Source organism: Toxotes jaculatrix, chromosome 6 (genome assembly GCF_017976425.1).
Source record: "Toxotes jaculatrix isolate fToxJac2 chromosome 6, fToxJac2.pri, whole genome shotgun sequence".
Lineage (NCBI taxonomy): Eukaryota > Metazoa > Chordata > Actinopteri > Toxotidae > Toxotes > Toxotes jaculatrix.
The window spans coordinates 28,977,648-28,994,509 of record NC_054399.1 but is presented as its reverse complement, the minus strand read 5'-3'; the positions used below and the strand labels follow the sequence as shown (position 1 = coordinate 28,994,509).

General features: G+C 44.0%; 2 protein-coding genes across 5 annotated transcripts in view; one reads left to right on the top strand and one right to left on the bottom strand.

The window, feature by feature from the left end:
• The window catches only part of eps15l1a (epidermal growth factor receptor pathway substrate 15-like 1a), a 39,846-nt gene extending 33,508 nt beyond the window's left edge, over nt 1-6,338 (top strand). For 3 of the 4 annotated variants that reach the window (XM_041039442.1, XM_041039443.1, XM_041039440.1), the window contains one exon: nt 2,067-6,338. In XM_041039442.1, coding sequence (XP_040895376.1) covers nt 2,067-2,213 — 147 coding nt within the window. In that variant the 3' untranslated portion in view covers nt 2,214-6,338. Of the gene's footprint in view, nt 1-1,429; nt 1,447-2,066 lie in introns of all 4 variants that reach the window. The other variant, XM_041039441.1, reaches the window with a different exon arrangement.
• A 7,627-nt stretch (nt 6,339-13,965) lies between these two features.
• LOC121182830 (Krueppel-like factor 2) lies at nt 13,966-16,568 on the bottom strand. Its single transcript, XM_041039444.1, has 3 exons — nt 16,122-16,568; nt 14,754-15,774; nt 13,966-14,636 (listed from the first exon to the last, which is right to left on the bottom strand). The coding sequence occupies exons 1-3, from the start codon at nt 16,197-16,199 to the stop codon at nt 14,461-14,463; spliced, it is 1,275 nt and encodes a 424-aa protein (XP_040895378.1). The 5' UTR covers nt 16,200-16,568; the 3' UTR covers nt 13,966-14,460.
• Nucleotides 16,569-16,862: the final 294 nt, after the last annotated feature.

Here is a 16,862-nt window from a genome sequence, read left to right as displayed (position 1 = left end):
CGTGCAACTTTCCCTGATTCTGATGTGCCACTGCTGTCAGAATTCATGATGGGTTCAGCTTTCCACAGTGGAAACTACAGCTAGGGAAATGACACAGGAGCTGATATTCCAGCTGAATCTGACATAACATAACTGTTTATCAGGAGAGAAGAGATGGATCAGGGAAGAGAAACTGTTTTGGAGCAACCAGTCGGACACTATTTATGATGCTAAAAACTTGCTACATCAGTTAATTGTGTCATATTGCTAGCCATCTCCTCTATTCTAATCTCCATCCTTAGCTGTGTGGATAGAAGCTAGCAGCAGCCTGTGTTGTACAGGCTGGTACAATTGCATTTTGCCAGGGGCTGCAGCAGCAGCTTTGCACCGTCCTGTCACTGATTCAAAAATAGAGAACAAGGATGATGCAATGGGAACCACTCCCTGTTTGAAAGCACCTTTAGTTGGCTCCAACAAATCCATCTCATTCCAGCCTGTAAACATACAGTTATTCATTTTAAACTCATGGCCTTCAACAGTCTGAATACACTCAGATGTGGCATTTGGATCATAGCTGTTATGGCACTAATAGTTGGACTGTCCACTCTATGAATAACAGACTGTAAAGACTTTTATATGAATCCTATTTGACCCAGCTTTGCAAGGATAGCTCCATACGTCCATGCCTTTTTGTCCCCGTATGATTGTGTTCAGACCTTTGTTCATCCAGTTCACTACTACAGTGGCTACTTAACAGTCCAATAACAGTCTCAGTGTATGTTACATATCTTTAAATACCTATGATGAATTAGTAATTTCAGTTATCATAACGACATAAGTAGGAAAACCAGGCTCTGATTGAAAACCAGACTTATCCTTGAATGTTTTTAAATTGCTCATTTGCGTATAAACTCTATACCACAGTCTGACTGTATCATCGCTCCCATCACAGTGGATCTGCCCATCTCTCTCTCTCTCTCTCTCTCTCTCTCTCTCTCTCTCTCTCTCTCTCTCTCTCTCTCTCTTGTTGTAGAGGTCATGTTCAGCTGCTCCTTCCCTTAGTTCTCAGTGCTGTTTGTCTCTACATGAAGGGATTCACTGACAGTTCTGTTTCAGCTCTCCATCTGTCTCACCTGTGGCCCTTATTAGCAACAGGTGTCTCCTTCAGCCTCATTAACTTGTTAGCATTGTAACTAACCTGTCGCTTCAAGCAACTAGAATCACTTACTCTCAGTTAAAAGTACTAAGAATCCGCTAAAGACAATGATTCAATGATTAAGACGGTGTTTCAAAGAGGGCTGAGCAGTAACTCTGCAGGTATCCCTTTACTGTGTGTGTGTGTGTGTGTGTGTGTGCTGTGGTGCGATGTCCTGTAAACTAGCCTAGATCCACTGGGCTCAGGGCTTTCTGGTTCATAACCTCTCTGTTCTGTAATCCACCTCTCCGACAGGACCTGACAAAGTTAAGGTAAGAGATTGAACACACAGTGAAGTTCACACAAAATGTCAGTTTGGCATTATGAACTCATTTCAGATGTTTGCTGATAGATCTTACATCATGTGTTGCTGAATAAAGGAAATGACCTTTACTTGCTCCCTAAAAAATATATATATATTAAATATAAATAAATATATAATATAATACGATCCAGTTCAACGGCTCCACCACATATTCTACCTAAATGAAGCCAATAATGGCCTGCATTAATTCAACCAGATGGTTATTACTGAGGTTGTAGTTGATGCTAATATTGTGCTGGACTTCATTATACTGAGTTTGTTTCTAATGCTCTACCTAATAAAGTGGCTGTATACACTGATAGAATTTTTATCTATCTGAACTGATCAGTCAGTCAACTGAAAAATGAATGTTGTAAAGTCCAACAGTTGATATTATGATTTTCAATCTCACCACTGCGTTTGTGCTCCTCCTCATGAAGCAGCTGACATTTGAATAAAACCATGACAGACATTTATATAACAAAGACCATGTTTAATCATTTAAATTACACATCACTTTAGATAGATAATCCCTGCAGTGTTACAGCTTCCATGTCTCTCTCTCTCTTTCTTTCTCTCTCTCTCTAGTTTGGGAACGAGGCTCAGCAGCTGGAGTGGGCTAAGCGGGAGAGTGAGCGAGCAGAGCGCGAGCGGCTGAAGAGGCTCAGGCAGCAGGAGCAGGAAGACCTGGAGCTGGCCATCGCCCTCAGCAAGGCCGAGATGTCCAACGCATGACCTGGAACCCCCACCACACAGAAACACACACAGACACACACACACACACACACACACAAAGAGTGCATAGAATGGCTAACGTGCACACAAACATGACTGACATCTACATGACCGACACCTGCACCTCCACTATTTACATTCCCCCCCAACTCTCAGTGACTCAATGAATGGAGCAGAAAGATAGAGAAGGGACTTCAGTCTGTTCTCTGGCCCTGCATTAAAAAAAAAACAAGACAGCAAAAATTTTGGGGGGCAGAGAACTCATCACTACAAAACATGAAGAGACAGAGAACTGAAGACTGAAGGAGGCAAGAAGGGCTTGATGGGAACAAACGGATGCACTGTGTAAATGCACTATAGTGGCTGGACAGTGACGTGATGAACTGAGCAGACTAGCTGACCGATCACCTCGACAGTTTGCGTTTCAGGGTGTTGTTTTTCTTCCGCCTTCACTCACACTGATAGAAATGGGTAATACTGGCAAGCTAACAAAACTGTTGCTATCAGAGGCCAAAGAGTAAATCCATACTGTTTGTCCTCCACTGTAACAAGCAGCAGTGAAGAAAAATAACTCCACAATTCAAACTGCCAAGGATTTTCTCTTTTTTTCCTGATGAACAGGTGTTGACATGGAGATATCACCGGGCTACTGATATAAACTGTGTCCTTTAGTATTCAGTGTTGAGTTGTTTTGCTGGTAGAGGAAGCTACAGAATGAGGTGATACTGAAGTATTTGTTATATAGAGAAGACTGGAGTTGGATTTTCACTCTTCAGGATTGAAATTTTCAGTTCAATTCAATTTGTTCTCCCTTTTTTTTTTTCCTGCCCCCCCCCCCCCCCTCCCCTCAGGAAATACTGTCACTAATCCAGGCTCAGGTGAGAAGTGAGAGGGTTGATATTAGTTGAGTTGTTTTCACTTCTGCTGCCTGGCTGACTGTTTCCCACTGCTTGGTGCAAAGATAGGCTAAACTCTGTACTGGATGTACAGAAATGAAACTGTTATTGATTTTCTCATCTGACTCTCAGTGAGATGAAGCACATTTCCCCAAATATTAAGTGTTCTTTTTAATTTCAGACCACTCCAGTAGGGGCCGTAGGGGCCTGCTTTTTTTTTTTTTTTTTGCCCTGAGAAGCTCCTAGCAGGTCCGTCTGGGCCCTGGTCCAGGGTGTCTGTTTTTCTCCTTCAGGTTTGAGATAGTCATCCCAGGAGAGACACTCCCCTCCTCCTGGCTCGTTGCCTCCTCGGGTCTGATGAATAAAACTTTTAATCAACTTTATTCGGATGTGTTAACATTTCACTCTTGTCCCACTGTGGGAGGAAAGAAAAAAAGCAACTGCTCTTCAGCGGTTGTAATGGGGGAAAAACAAAATGGATGAATATTCTTTACACTGGTTCCCTCTAATGTGACGGGTACCTGGCAAATGAAAAGATGTTTCAGATGTCAGCATATCCTTTGGAGTGACGGTAACAAATTGTACAGATATATTTTCTTTGTCCACAAGTGTGAGATTGTTGAGTTTTCTGTGATGACCTCCGGTACTCACTCACTCACTCACTCACTCTCTCTCTCTCTCTCCAGCTGTCCAGGTGTATATAGATAAACAGAGCTAACTATGCCTCTTCTCTACAGCTGTACTCTGATCCCGATGCTGTGATGTCACACCACATCCAACAAATGAAAGGCAAGATGAGGGAATTATTTTTTCTACATTTGGCCTTGTTTTCTTTTTAGAGAGCAAGGATTTTAACACGGTTTTTATTTCATAAGGTGGTTATTATTCTTATTGTTGTTATTATTTCAACATGTTTTTGTTTTAAAAACGACATCGGATTTCATGTAGTTGTCTTGCGTTGTCATTTGTAGCTCCGTTTAGTCACTTCCAGTGCTGTACAGACCAGCAGGCTCCGGCTGCAGAGCATGTGTGTGTGTGTGGAAAGCTTTGGAACTTGCTGAAATCAGGTGTCATTCGGCTGGAAACTGGAAATCTGTGAAAAAGTGCTATTTCTGATGTGTCATAGTTTGATGTTCCCACACGGACGTAACCACTCACCTTGTTTTTTCTGTGAGTTGTCCCTTTACTTGAAGTGCTGACTGATGTTTGAGTGAGACAGACCGTACTCGATTCGGAGGTCTCTGAAACAAAACATTCTTCTGTTTCACTCAGAGCCCCCTCTGTGGTACTTTCAAATGTCATGTTGTGTTTTATATATGAGTCTGTATCCTGTGTGTGTCCATGACCAAGTCACACACTTAATCAGTGTTTTGCTTGCTGTGTATGCCCTGCAGTCAGATTCGGCTCAGAGCACACGTCCTCCTAAAACATTAGATGAGGAATTTGAGTCAATGAGTCGTTACCATAACTTGTAGTCATGGGGACAAAGTCTAACATTACTGATACCACTAGCAGTCCTTTGGTCTCAGGACCATCATATGATGCGGATGTAGTGCTGGATGTTTTCTGAAGGACCTTGATTTGAACATTCAAACTCCTTTCAACAGCTTCTTAGGCAGAAAGCTACAGAGGAACCAGAGAGGGGATTTTGTTCAATCAAAGATGGTGCAGGATTTCTTCATTCACCATCAGCAGTCTGCTGGACTCGAGTGCACTCACAGTGTGCCACTGCTGGCTGAAAATACAGAAATTAGATTACTGTTTTAATCAGTAGTCATTCTGTAATCTAGGAGTGCCCGGCTGCTGAGCAAATTCCTGTTTGTGAGGCTGGAATCGTGTGTCATGATTTGATTTGGCATCATTTGTAGTAAACCTCTGTTGCAGTGAATCAGGGTTTTTTTTTGTTTTTTTTTTATTCTGCACCAGTCTGATCAGATTTATTCTGCCTTAGATGCTTCTAAATTGTTTGCCCAGTGTAACACATTTTCATCATTTACCTATATGTCTAGGTTCCATCAGTCATCCACCCAGGACTGTGATACTGTAATGTGATGGTCCTGGATCAGGGCTAGGTCTCTGTAAAATGCTAACAAGCTGTATCTTTGGTATCATGAACAAAATCCTTGTTAATCCTATAATTAGAAAAATAGTTTGTAACTACTGAGATGGTATGTCTCTGGCCTGGGTCGCAGCAGCCTCTGAAAGAAGGCTTTGCACTGACTGATACAACAAGAAGACCACAGGTTATTCAGTTATATTTGCTTCTCCAGTCAACACATTGAAAAAGTTGATGGTACTGAGGAGGTCAATGGAGATTTTACACGTGTGTAACTGCTTCTCTAAATGATCATAATGTGAATTCACCCAGACTGGACAGAAGTGCTCGACTTAAAAGTTGATGTCCGGTCACTGATTCTGCCAGATAGAAATGGAAACTGCCTCTCCCTGCCATTTTTTATTTTATTTTTTTTTGTCCTGTTTACATATCATGTATATTTTCTTTGCTGTAGCTGTTACAAACTGTGTTCCTGTAGGAGAAGAGTGTCCCTGGTACACAGTGAGCTTCTCCCTCTAAGCTGCACACGGCATAACACCTTCTGAGGAGCTTCCATCCACTGCTGAGTCGGCAAACACATTTTTGCGTTACAGCATCTTTGCTGTGCTTCTCACACGCTGCTGTGAAAATGTTACTAAAAGAGGAACTGTATTATTATATCATCTGTTTTCATTCTACATTGAAGCCAAATCCATAGTTCAACTGGGACACTTTGGTTGTCATCTGGAACTTTTATTCTGAAATCTCTTTAACTTTCAGCAAAATTTGCCAAAGTTCTGATGATTAAATGTTTGAACAAATGTAAACATGGAATAAGGAACGATGTGATCAAAGAGCAAGTTACATTATCAATCTGACCACATATTTGATGCCAACTTTTGTTACTTGATTGTTTTCAGCATGTATTCGTACTTGATACTCAGCCCCAGTGAGAACTGTGACCCTCCATCTGTCCTACATGCGTCTCTGTCCTCCTCCCTCTGTCCTCAGCTTCTCCGCTGTGTGCTGCTTAGACTAGTGAGTTCCACACTGGTACCATCATTCATACTGTATTTGTCATCTGATACCTCCATTGTGCAATAGATGTTTATTTTTATTGTTGTTTTGTGTAACCTGTGAAACCAGTCGGATGTTTTTGATATGTAGTGTGTGTTTTAAACATGTTTATTTATGCACCTCTGTCCCTCTGCTTTCATTTCATCCCTCTAGCTGAAGGATCTATAAGCCTTTCATTCCAAAATGGTTTTGGTTTGTTTCAGGAGAATAAAAATGGGAACACAATGTTCATCATAAAGATTTTTTTAAATTAGCAGCAATGTTACTATTAAAAAAAACAAAAAAAAACAAAAAACAAAGACATATTTATAAAGTGACAGCTGAAAAATATTTAGATTTACAATTTAATAATTCCTTAGTTTTCAATGTTCCTTTTTTTTCTCTCTCCAAATGGCGGGCATTTCATTTTGGTACAAAGCCTTCGAACTCTGTCTTTCCTGACGTGCTGATGCTTCATAGGAGGAAGCCTAAACTGATTTTGGGGGCACTTGTTTCATTTTTCCATTCACATTACTTTTTTCTTCTCTGAAGGATGTTGCGATTTTATTGTTTTTCTGCCTTCCTCAACTGTCCTTCCTCACATGAAGGCAAAATAATCTGAGCTGTCTTTATTAAGATGCATACGATGTGTATACAATCTGTATAGTATCATGTCTATTATATTTGTCCCATACAAAGTGAAGATGAAGAAGAAGAAAAAAAAAACTTGATGAGGAGCTATTTGGAAGATTGCCTACAGTTACACTAATAGCTGAGAGAACAGATGCTGGTTTATTTTGAACAGTGATATTCTCTACATGGTCTGTACTGATTACTAGAATAAACATTTCAGTTAAAGGAGAGTGGACTGCTGCTGCTTGATTTGTTACAGGTGACAGGCCCGAAGACAGTTAAACCAGTAGAGCTCAGCTCTTACACAGACCTGAGAGCTGTGGGACTCTCACAAACCGTCTGTAAGTAAAGAATGATGAAAATCGAAGCAACAAAGGCTGAGATTTCCTGACTTTACACTCCTAGTGTAGGTCAAAAAATTCAGTGATCACTGAAGTTAACATTTCCCATGATGCAGCATCTCACCCTGTCTGGTAAACGCCCACGTCTCTCAAACTCCACACCACCAGTTTGCAATGTAGTCTTTCTGTTCATAGTTTGCAAGGCCAAACTCAGGTAACCCTGATGACATCACTGTGACATCATCAGGGTTATTTCCTCAGACTTGACAAAGCTCCTCCAAAGCCGTAGAAGACATCGTGCGACTACATAACGTAGTTACAGGCTAAGTAGTACAAACAGTGAGCAGTGTGCTGTGTTTGTGTCAAACTGATAATCACCAAATAACCATCGGTGAAGTCACCATGTTCCCAGTTCTTAGCTTGGTTGGAACAGTGTTATGTTATGGTCAATATGAATAACCACCAGTTTGTATTAAACCAGAATTCTCCTTTAAATGAGTAACTGTCCCAGACCAGATGCAGAGACACCCCGTTCTCAGCTCAGAGCCAACCTGCAGCAACAGCTCCATCCCTCCCAGACAGCCACAATGTGCAATGAATTACACTCAGCTACATTTCAAGGATACAGCTGTGTAGTGTGAAATGAATGCTGTGCAAACACAACGGCCATTTCTGGACATATTAGCTGAAACCCTAGCAATCTGCTATGTTAGCGAATGCTAACTGTCTCCGTATGAAATAACAGGAAATTCCTCGCTAGGTTTGTGTTTACCCAATGGTAATGGAGAGGAGGAAATGAAAAGCCTATTGGCTTTTAACTGGGAATGTGGGTCAGAGAGAACTGGAGGGTAAACATCAGTTTGGCCTCACCGTGGTTTAGGATCACCCTTCTCCTTCTGTCCTCTGACCAGTGTCCTTTCACTTTCAGCCTCATCAGCACTGCTGCTGCTGCTGCTGCTGCTGCTGAACTCTCCTGCTCCACTTCTCTCAGCATGAAAGAAAGATGATTAGTCAACTGACAGAAAATTGGTTCCAGAATCAGAATCGACACCTGTTAATCATCAACATGTTAACATTATCATTGTGAGCACATTAGCACGCTAACGTTAGTGTTAAGTCTGAGCGCAGTCTCACAGAGCTGTGAGCACGGCTGCAGACTCGTTTTCTTTCTAACCTCCATCCTGCTTTTTCTGCAAAGTCTCTGAAAATGTGATCTGGGTGTAAAAACAGATCCCCTGCCCAGATACCAGATCGGTCTGAGATATGAGAGACTCATGCAAATCTGACTTCAAAAATATTTGATTTCATCTGTTTACTCAGAACTGAAAGGAGCAGATCGGAGAGTCCCACTGTTTTTGTAAGGACAGTGTAAAGTCAGCCTTCCACACAGGCAGGTAGTCTGTGTCCAATCAACTTCAGCTGCTCATTTCATCTGCTGCTGAAATTCTATACTCACCTACAAGACACACACACCACTTATGCATATACACACCACTGATATAATGCATTCCTTAGCCCCTTTCTCTAACCTTAACCATCACAGCTAAATGCCTTACCCTAACTCTAACCTAAACCTGGTTCTAACCTGAATCCTAAAACCAAGTCTGAACCCTCACACAGCAGTCTTTACCCATGGGGACCTCGAGTTTTGTCCCCAAAGTGACATGAGTCCCCATGGGTTAGTGTTCATTCAGGTTCAAATCCCCACCAGGCTATGAAAACAAGCCCACACACTCTCTTTCTTTCTCTCTCTCCCTTTCTGTCTGTCTCTCTCGCACTCTCTCTCTCTCTCTCTCTCTCTCTCTCTCTCTCTCTCTGTCTCTCTCACACACACAGCCCTAATTTCTGTCTCTGTCTCCTCTGTCTCTGTCGTCCATCCTTCCAAGCTGATCACAGCAACCGATTTGAGTCAACTCCTTTCAGGAATGATTTCCATTCTCTGTGTTCTTGTGTGTGCGTGTGCGTGTGTGTGTGTGTGTGTGTGTGTGTGTGTGTGTGCAAGAGAGAGAGAGAATTCAGGTGAATACTGTCTAGTCTGGTTTCAGTTTAGTAACTGGTTTCACCAAAAGTGTGTTGCTACACATTCCAAAGAAAGGACATGGAGGTTCACACATTCATCACCCTCACTCTCACACATCATATCTTTCAGTGTGTGTGTGTGTGTACTATACTTTTGCAGCACTGTTTGAAATACCAGCTCAGTCACAGTGCAGCCTACCATCCTTCCAGCTGGAGGACTCCTTCTTTCTTTTAAACCCTGCAGCTGTCTACACCGTCCATGTTTACAGACTGGAACACGCCTCTCTGTCTGCACAAAGACAGATGTGCATGGATGTCATTTGCAGACCTTGTTTAGTTTGTGTTGTCTTGTTGGGGTGTAACGTTCAGGGAGTTGGATCCAGTCGTTAGCTTGTTTGACGGTTAGGGCTGCACAGTGTGTGTCTGTGTGTGTGCATCAGCTCTTCTGTGAGCATCTGTGATGGACAATAAGCTGTAACACTCTACACTGTGATACACAGAGATGTTTACTCACTGGCCCCTGAAGCAACATGCCCACACCTTGGGCTGTGGACTGACCGAGGAATGAAATGAGATGGGGTGGACTCGTGTAACATGTTCAAATTCATGAATTTGAATTCTTACACTATAGTCTTTGTTTGTACAACTGCAGAAATAACAACAACACTGATTTGAAAAACAAAATTCTTTCCATGTTTTGTGACAGGGAGCATAATTAACTTGTTTAGCTGGGACAGCAGCCAGCCACACTCCTCCGTCCTCTCCCTCTGTCTATGCTTGTGTTCCCTCTCCCTCATTTCTCTCCTACCTCACCCTAACACCTTCCCACCCCTCCTCCCTAACCTCCTCAAGGAGAGAGGAGCGAGTGGATGAAATGGAAAACTGTGGGAAAGGTTTGAACACTGAGAAACGGTGCGGTAACATCCCACGTTTACTGAGACGGTTCTCTGACAAGGTCTTTCAAGGACCGGATTCCAGCAGGAGATTCCTGCTGCTGTCAGTGGTGCAGCTGTCCCCAGTAGATGGCATCCTCTTCCCATAAATACAATTCCCGCTTTTCCACAGACAGTGCTGGACACCTGTGGCTCGTGGAATCTAACCAGATAAGAGTTCTTCCAGTTAAGACCGACGTTTCTGTATCACTGAATTTCACCAGAAATGCACTCGTGTTATCTCAGGCGTCCTCGTGCACTTGGCTAAAGAATCAGCAGTCATGATACAATTTCAGTTCTGTTTCAGCCTCCAGGCACTAGATAAGCAAAGATATCATCTGAGTATGTGATTAACTGAAGGGAGATCAGGCTGAGCCTCCAGAAAAATCACAGTGTTGGTTTCAAATGCAAATTTTTGGAGTGCCTAAATCCTCTGTGGCCTTCTGACCCTTGTGACAGGAAAAACATTGTGGTATCAGTTTTCCCCTCATGCTTGGTTTTATGAGTGTGCCATGTTGGAGCTGGAGAAGAACTCGCTGTTTAAACTCTCTGGTGGTGAGTTCTTCTGAGATCAACTGTTGCACAAGAGCTTGTGAGCATGTTTACAGCCTCTCGCTGACTGAAAATATTAAGCACTGATAGTGAGGCAAGGAGGCAGAATCGGTAAAAACGTCCCCGCTTACACTGGAAAAGGGAGGAACGCTTCACTGTAGGAATATAACACATTTGAGTTTCATGCCTCAGGTTTATAGATCTGAAGTGGATGAGCTGCTGAGCTGAGGGGTGGTGAGGCCCTCGCTGAAAGCGTGCGTCAAGCGGTTCATGCGCAATCAGGGAACCACATAAAAGATTGTTTTTGTATTTCAGTGAACTGAACTGAGCTGGAAAACAGCGAGTGTGTACGGGCCGGGCTCTGTCGGTGTGTGCTGCGATGTCGTGACATCAGCTGTAGGCAAGTTCTCGCTCACAGATAAAACAACAACAATGATCCGACTGAAGCACTGTGACCAAGCTTTATGTCACACGTGATTTTTGGTATCTGCTGTCTACCTGCTGCTTATTCCACAAATCTTCATTCCACATCCTCTCTAACCTTTCCTGACCCTTAATAGTCTGAAATGAACCAACAATGTGATAGACCCACATATACAGTATGACACAGCTGGTATCTTCAGACCAGAGTGCACAGGAGACCTGCCGGCATCCATCTGGGCAACTCAATCTGAGATTTTTCACACACACACACACACGGCTGTGTATCAGGGGGAACACAGAAACCAACATGTAAACCATCTAACCCCCTCAGGTCTGATATTCCCACGCTCTGCAGCGGCAGCCACCCTCTTGCACCCAGCTGAAAAAGTGAAATGAAAACATTCGATTTTTCACTTGAGTAAATGCATCAGGGGCGGGGGTTCCTCTTTTTTTTTCAGGGCTGGCACGGGGCCATCCTGGAGATGACACCGAGATGTGTGGCCTTTCACAACCAAAAATAGACACAGGCCCTCTGACTGCTGCACCAGCGCAAGTGTGAAATGGAGAGGCAGTGAGTGAGTTTCAAACAGCGGCTCTCTTTTCTGTGATCAGTCAAATTCACAGTTGAAGGATAATTTGAGGTTATTATAGCTCCTTTGTCTTTGTTTTTTTTTTTTTCAATTTTTCTCCATTTATTTTCAAAGCTGGCCAGACCTGAGCCAGAGTTATCGTGTGAAATCACATTGCTGTTAGCAGGCCTAACCTAATCATATCCATCAAACAAATGAAAAAGAATGAAAAAAGAGGACACACCTCTGACCAATCACGGCTTATAGTGGGTGTGACCATCCAATTCAGGAAGCTACAAAAGTCACTGGACACCTTTGGACTCTGACTGATGGAAGATCCAACAAGCATTGAGGCCTTCCTCCTCTCCTCTTCTTCCTCTGTGCTTTCACTTCTTCTTACACACTACATGACAGCAAAGGTTCATCTGAGCTTTATTCACAGGTGACCGATCTTAACTGTGCTGGATCAAACTTCTTCCCGTCTTCCCTCGATCGGCTCAATCTCTGTGGCTCTCTATCACTCACTACTGATGGAACGCAACACTGGTTCAATGCTCTGACATTGTCTTCGTCATCTCCACACCTGCTTCATAGCAGGGTGCAGACTCCTCTGGCTCCTCGGAATCAGGATACTTTACTTTTTTTTCTCCTTTTGGACTGCGTGTGAAATAACAGATCGCTGAGCAGACAGACAGTGTGCCAAACTTAATCGTTTGAACTGAGACTGTTCAAATAAAAACAGGATACAAAATCCTTTTCACATGCAATAGCAACAATGTCTCTTCCCCACCATTCATCCCTGCTAGCCGCCTGAAAACACTCATGCTTTGAGCAGGTTTTTCTCCTCATTCCCGATGAACTTTCCTTTGTCCCTGCGGCTCTTTTTTTAGTTTATTTGAGACAGGGTTTCTCTTCCTTTTCACCCCTCCATCCCTCCCACTCATTGCGGTTCGCCCCTGTGCCCTTGACACTGACTCCCTCTATATCGAGCCTCTGTAATTATGTCAGTGTAATGTTTGTATTTATAGGCAGCTGCCACAGCGCCCTGGCAGCCGCTCTGTCCCAGCTGGGAAGCATCAATCTGACGCTGTATGCAGGGCACTCAGGGTTCGGGGATCCTGGATCCTACCAGCTTCTGAGAGTGGCTCACCTGGAGCCCTGAACACATCCTGAACCGTCACCTTCAGGATTAAAACAGAAATATTCTACGTGTCTTGTGCGTCTTCTTGTAAACATTGTTCCAAAATTTAGAAACATTTTGGTATCTTTGGAATGCAGAATAAAATCCCATAAACCTCTGAGCCAGGCTTCGAAAAAAAGAAATGTATTTTTGTTGTATAAAATGTTTTTGTTTTTTCAGACTGTTCTGATCTTTGCTTTTCCCCCTCTGTATTACTGCATGATTTGAAATCTCTGGGTTGTAAAAATGATTCAGCTTAAACAGTCTGAAACAGACTGATCTGGACAAACCTGCCGCCTGACAGGAAGCTGTACGAAGACACAGATTTGATATTTTTTTGGCTTCTTACTCTTTCTAGCAAAGAAATCCCCACCCACACGCCCCTATTACTGATGACATATGTCTGTGAGTATTGTGTCTTCTATTTATCTGTGTGTTTAATCACCTTGTCACACCTCAGATTGGTCCTGGGGGGTCCACACCTTCTGATTAGGTGGCCACACGCCAAACTTGTGTGAATATGTGTGTTAACAGCAAACCAGGTCCTATATAATTGTCGACCCTGTATCCAGATCCATGACACTCAGGACTCAGAAATCATGTTGTTCATTTAGTTTAATATGTACAATAAAATAAACTATTTACATTATATAAAAAATTCTATTTACAAGGCAGTACATTTCTTCAAGACACATACAAACACGTCTTATTGCCAAAGACTGTATAGCCCTTTGTCAATCAGGTGGCGTTGAGATGGCATGCACTTCTGTGAGACTTCCTACTGTAAGACCCTGACTTCAAATGCTATAGACAACAGACAGACTCACAGACATGACATTCAATTCAAGCCTTCAAGGAGGACAGAAGGAAAGGCAGTTTCAGAACAAAACATTGTCTCAAAGCTTATTTCACGTGCAGTTTACACTTACAATATAACACACAGAATAAAACTTTGATTGTCTTTTAGCCAGTGAAGAATATGGCACTCGTAAGATGAGTAATAATGTGTTATAGAAGGCACTAATGGTGAAAATACAGGGGGGTAAAAAAAAATCATTGCTCTTCAGAGGAATGTCTGCTTCCAGTTGCTTCAGTTTCATGTGCCTGACATGTTGAGTGGAATGGTCCTTTCATTTGTTGTCTATATAAACAGCACTCCATACAAAAAAAGTAGTACCAGCTACATAGTTTTTTTTTTTTTTAAAGTGAACAGAATTCATCTGTTTCTGTCATATCTGGCTATAGTTGCTCATTGTTTTGTGGTGTGTATGTCGTTTCTCTCAAAAAAACACATTTAAATAGCTTTTTTTTTTTCTTTTTTTACAAATAGAATTTGAAGGCATGTCGTCTTGATGCTCCTTTTTGCCCCAATGAAAACTCACCATAATATTCCTATAAATATACCTGTAGGCATTACAGTGTAGTCAGTAGGCTAGTGGCCTCATGCTGTATGGCTGTTTATCCTGCCATGGTACCACTACAGTTCATACTGCTATAGGAACTTGCATCTGTATATTTGCATAGCATCGTTGTATGGCTGAGATTATTCTTATTGTTTTTGATGGGGTCCTCGTCTGCTCCAGTTTGTCCTCAGGGACTCGGGGACTTCCCTCACATGTGCCTCTTCATGTGCAGAGCGAGGTGGTCAGACCTGGAGAACGCCCGTTCACAAAGGTGACACTGGAAAGGCCGGTGGCCGGTGTGCTTCCGGAAGTGACGCGTGAGCTCGTCGGAGCGAGCGAACTTCCAACCGCAACCCTCCCAGCTGCAGTGGTAAGGTTTCTCACCTGGAAAAACACACAAATATACAAAAACAACAACCGTGAGAAACGTTATAGTTTGGACGTGGCTCACGAGGGGATGTATAAATCGCTGTAGTAGTCCATCACACGTGCAGATCTTACCTGTGTGCGTCCTGAGGTGCGCCTTCAGGTGGGAGCTCTTGGTGTAGGTTTTCCCACAGCCGGTAAAAGTGCAGGTGTGTGTCGCAGTCCGTTTTCTCGGCCAGGACCGACGACCCCTCTTTGGTTTGGTGTCCATCAGTTCCAGCGGGGAGGACGGTGGGGTGAGCAGGACCCGCTGGCCGGCCGCCGGCTGCGGCTGCATACCCATGGCTGCGTCCTCTCCGAACATGCCGGGGAACTGGTGATGGTGGTGCGCCCCAGTGAAAGGGAGCTGCATACCGTTGTGTGGGTGAGGGAATCCCCCGGGCGCGCTGCGGTGGTGGGAGTGGAAGCTCTGCGAGAACGTCAGCGAGGTGGAGTTGCGCATCTGGGGCTGGTGGCACTCGGAGCTCATCAGGTCGTCCGGGCTGAGCGGCGGCGTCATGCTGCCGACAGCCGCCTGCGGGGAGTTGGCCAGCCGCGGCTGCTGATCATATGACATCATGCAGGAGACGTTCCCTTCGTGCTTTATTTTGTTGCAGCTCTGAGGCACCAGACCCATAACAGGTCCGTACGAGTCCATTGAGGCGGGCTCCACTTTAATGCTCGGATGCTCGGGGTATAAATCCTGAGTGGTCTGGAAAGGCGTTGAGCTGATCAGGAATCTGCCTTGGATGTTGTTCCCGGGGAGGAAGCTCGTATCCACGTCGGAGCGAAGGAGCTCCGCCATAAGACTGTTGTAGGGCGGAGGAGGGCAGTTCATGTCTGGGACATGTGAGGTGTAATTGGCCTGCGGCTGGGGCATCCCGGTATGCTGCTGCTGCTGTTGCTGCTGCTGCTGCTGCTGGTGATACACGGACGCCCCGGACTCCTGGAGCCGATAGGACTCTACCCCTGTCCCGGCGACTGGCGCACCGTCAGAGCCAGTTGTGTTTGCGAGAATAAACTCAAGATCCAATAACTTATCCAGGTCTTCCTCGTCTTTTCTGCCCAGGCAGCTGCTGTCCATGTCGGGCGCAATGCTCATGTCGCCCTTCCACCTCTGGAGCGAGGATGAGAGGAGATTAGTTTGTCAGACAAGCTAGATTTTTTTTTTACACAGTTCTTTCAGATACCTCAGAGTAATTTACCTCGATAATACAGAACAAAATGTGCACCGAGAGTGAGCTGAATATTCCAAAGAACCACTATAAAACATTTAACCACAACTGCAGTGCAGAATTCCAAAGTTTTAAAAACTTTTCAAGGACCAGCAAACACCGCGTATGTGCTGTGATATGACAGACTGATACTGGCAAAAGAAGTGCATGAAGTTATGTGATAAAGTCCAAACGTCGCGCTCTATCTGTGTTCAGAACAAGTGTAAATACATAAACAAGCGCTACTTACATCTTCCCAACATTTCTCCTTCTGGCTGGCAAACGTAGAGATTGATGGTAAAATGGTCCCACTCAAGGCCATTTCCATGCGTTGTTAAAAAAAAAAAAAGTAGGAAAAAAAAAACCCTCAAATACTGAGAGAAGGACACTTTCTCTGTTTAAAGGTCCGCAGAGTCTCCAGAAAAAGCTACAGATCGCGTCGCTTCTTCTGTCGTCCGATGAGCTGCTGCTCCTCACTCATGTGTGGCTGTGCGTCTGCTGGAAGGAGCTGCTTTTCTTATAAATATTGTTCGCTGCACAAATCAGACCAATGCGAGGCTGGGGGAAGGAAGCGCGTCCAGGATGCGGGACGCTGCGCACTGACCAGCCCCCTAAATTTAGCCTCGGTATAAAAGTACAACTTTTCCTTTGCGAGTCAGAGACAGAGAGGTGGTCGGAGAGTCAGAGTGCGACTGGTGCGGAATGCTCTCTCTGCTCCGCTGCGGGCAGCTACTTAACCTCACAGAAGAGGAAACCCGCCCCTCTGTCAAACCTGTCCAACAACTGGCAGGGCAGAGAGGGAGAGAGACCGCCCCTGGACCAGCACCACTAAAAGACATAATAAGCACATTAACACGTTGTTGAAAAAAAAAAAAAAAAAGCAACGAAAACGATACTGCGAGGGAACGCAGGCTTTACACAAAGAGGAAGAGAGATGCTGCAGGTGCCATGCGTATTACGCGTTTGGGTACGGTGCGCTTTTACGCACACG